The 2,604-nt window shown below is 59.9% G+C and overlaps 1 protein-coding gene across 1 annotated transcript in view; it reads right to left on the bottom strand.

The window, feature by feature from the left end:
• Positions 1-86: 86 nt before the first annotated feature.
• Positions 87-2,604, bottom strand: part of LOC104520612 (protein sidekick-2-like) — a 3,539-nt gene continuing 1,021 nt past the window's right edge. Inside the window, exons 2-5 of the mRNA XM_010162347.1 lie at positions 2,334-2,467; positions 822-933; positions 356-529; positions 87-174 (exon numbers count right to left, since the gene is read on the bottom strand). Of these exons, the coding sequence (XP_010160649.1) occupies positions 87-174; positions 356-529; positions 822-844 (285 nt within the window). The 5' untranslated portion in view covers positions 845-933; positions 2,334-2,467. The remainder of the gene's footprint in view (positions 175-355; positions 530-821; positions 934-2,333; positions 2,468-2,604) is intronic.

The following is a 2,604-nucleotide window of genomic DNA, read 5'->3' as shown; positions in this document are numbered from 1 at the left end:
ATCGCGGGGGGAGGGACGCCTGCAAGGACCACGGCCACGTCAGGCACGGGGTTGTGGTGTCATGGGGATGTTGGCTGGTGAGTGGCTCACCTTTGGCTTGGCAGGGGATGGCCACCACCTTCTCCATCTCGGCCGTGATGTGCCTCTCTGGCTCCTTGACAAACTGTGGTGGCTCTGCAAAGGGAAGCCCAGCGATGGGCAGAGAATGATGTTAGAGCCAAGGTCCTCCAGACCAGACCCACCATCAAACCACCCGCAGTGACTCCCGCCCGTCGCTTCCCATCTCATCCCCAGGGCTGAGACCACCCCAGCTCATTGCAGGGATGGTTTGAGCTGCCCACAGCCAGGAGCTCACCCAGGACAGAGAGGTAGGTGCCGTCTGCTGCGGCGGAGCACGGCCTCGCCCTCGTAGTAGCCGCTGTCGCTCAGCGCGGGGTTGAGGATGGTGAGGCGACGGCTGTAGTCGCTGATGCCACTGGAGAGGGGCACCCCGTCCTTCTTCCAGATGATGTGCAGCTTGATCAGCGGCCTGGGGGGGACAGGAGCACGTCAAGAGACAGCCCCAACCCTCCTGGACCCCAGCAAGACCCCACCTCCCTCCATCCCACAGGACCCAGGAGCTCTGGTAGGAAGGGTCCCCCCTCCTTTCTCCATCCCATAGGACCCAAAAGCTCTGGTGGGAAGGGACCCCCCTCCTTTCTCCATCCCACGGGACCCAGGAGCTCCGGTAGGAAGGGACCTGGGGGCACCCAGCCCTGGGGCCGCATGATGCCAACAGGGAGATGCCCCATCCCCATCCCATCTGCCTTGTCACTACTCACCTGGCGTTGGCCACACACTCCATGGTCACCTCCGAGGTCCCGGCCACCACACTGGTGTTCCTGGGTGGGACAATGATGGTGGGTGCAATGGGATCAGCTGGACCACCCACATCTGGGGAGAAGGAGGCCAGAGGGACACCCATCAGCACCCCTATGGGACCCTAGACCGCAGTGGGGCTGATGGGGCACCCACAGCCCATGTGCCCACTCTGCCTGGTGTGGAGAAGACAAAGGTGACAGGGACCAAAGGGTCTGCTCTCCTGTGGGGACAAGGGGCATGTCCAGCCCATCACCTTGGCATCAGGGTGCTTTCACAGCTCACCCTAAGCCCTCTCCTCCCACGGGAGGTCATGGCACCCCGTGGCAGCAGCCCGGCCCCCGGCAGCGCTGCCTGGCAGGGAGGAGGGAGAGGGGAGGGGAGTGTATAAAATAGAATAATTGCCACAATCAAAACCCTTCGTGTAGGTGCCGTAAAAACGCGATGGGCTCGAAAGCTGCTGATGGAGCTGAATCCAGAACCGTGGGCTCCGGGTTGTTTATTGCCCACGGGGACACCGAGGTGCAGAAAAACAGATCAGTGTGGTGGGAGGGGACAGGGGGGACAGGGAGAGGACTCTGCAGAGAGGGATAAACCCCCCCGGAGCAGTGGGAAGGGATGGGGTACACCAGGAGGACTGATGCCACTTTGGAGCATCTTCCCTGGGATGGGCTGTCACCAGCTGAAAGGGGACCAAGGGACCCTCCTGCAAGGTCCAAGGAGACCCAAAAGATGGGGCCACAGGGGTGTCACAAAATCACAGAATATCAGGGATTGGAAGAGACCTTGAAAGGTCATCTAGTCCAACCCCCCTGCCAGAGCAGGATCACCTACAGTGGGTCACACAGGGACATGTCCAGGTGGGTTTTGAATGTCACCAGAGGAGACTCCACACCCTCTCTGGGCAGCCTGTCCCAGTGTCCTGTCACTCTCACAGTGAAAAAGTTTATGTTTACATGGAACCTCCTGTGTTCCAGCTCACACCCGTTGCCCCTTGTCCCACTGTTGGACATCACTAAGAGCCTGGCTCCATCCTCCTGACACCCACCCTTTACACATTTATAAACATTAATGAGGTCACCCCTCAGTCTCCTCTTCTCCAAGCTAAAGAGCCCCAGCTCCCTCAGCCTTTCCTCAGCAGGGAGATGTTCCACTCCCTCCATCCACCTCTGTGGCCCCCAAATCCACATGGGTTGAGAGAGGAACAAGGGCAGGAGCTGGGTATAGTGTCCCTCAAAGCTGCTCCCTTGGGGCTACCTCGCTCCATCCCACTCCGTGGTCCCGGGACACGACCAGATCCAGCAGTGGGGATGGAGCAGGAGGCTCTGCCCGTGACACAATCAGCACCAGCAGCACTGAAATACATTTTGTGGCAACCAAACTGTGAAGTCAGCAAAAGCCGGAGCCTTCCAAGAGATTTACTGCAAATTAAACGTGGGGGGAGCAGGGCTGGGGGGTGGTGACCCCACACTCACTGGCCACGGTCAGCGTGATGGGCTGGCTCGTCTTGTTGTCCCCGTTCTTGTCATTCACCGCCTGCACGTAGTAACGTCCCGCGTCCGGGGCCACCGTGGAGAGGATGACGAGGGTGTTCTCCAGCGTGATGGCTCTGTGGGGACAAATGGGTGGTGTGAGACGGGGACATGAACCCAATGGGGACACCAGGATCCTTGTTCCCACATCCAGCACCCACATCAGCCTTGGGGCACCCACATGGGATGGGAATGACCCCCAACCTTCCTCTTG

This window comes from Antrostomus carolinensis, unplaced genomic scaffold, assembly GCF_000700745.2.
Source record: "Antrostomus carolinensis isolate BGI_N321 unplaced genomic scaffold, ASM70074v2 scaffold32682, whole genome shotgun sequence".
Taxonomy (NCBI): domain Eukaryota; kingdom Metazoa; phylum Chordata; class Aves; order Caprimulgiformes; family Caprimulgidae; genus Antrostomus; species Antrostomus carolinensis.
Note: the sequence above shows the minus strand (reverse complement) of the source record. Positions and strands in the feature narration are given on the sequence as shown.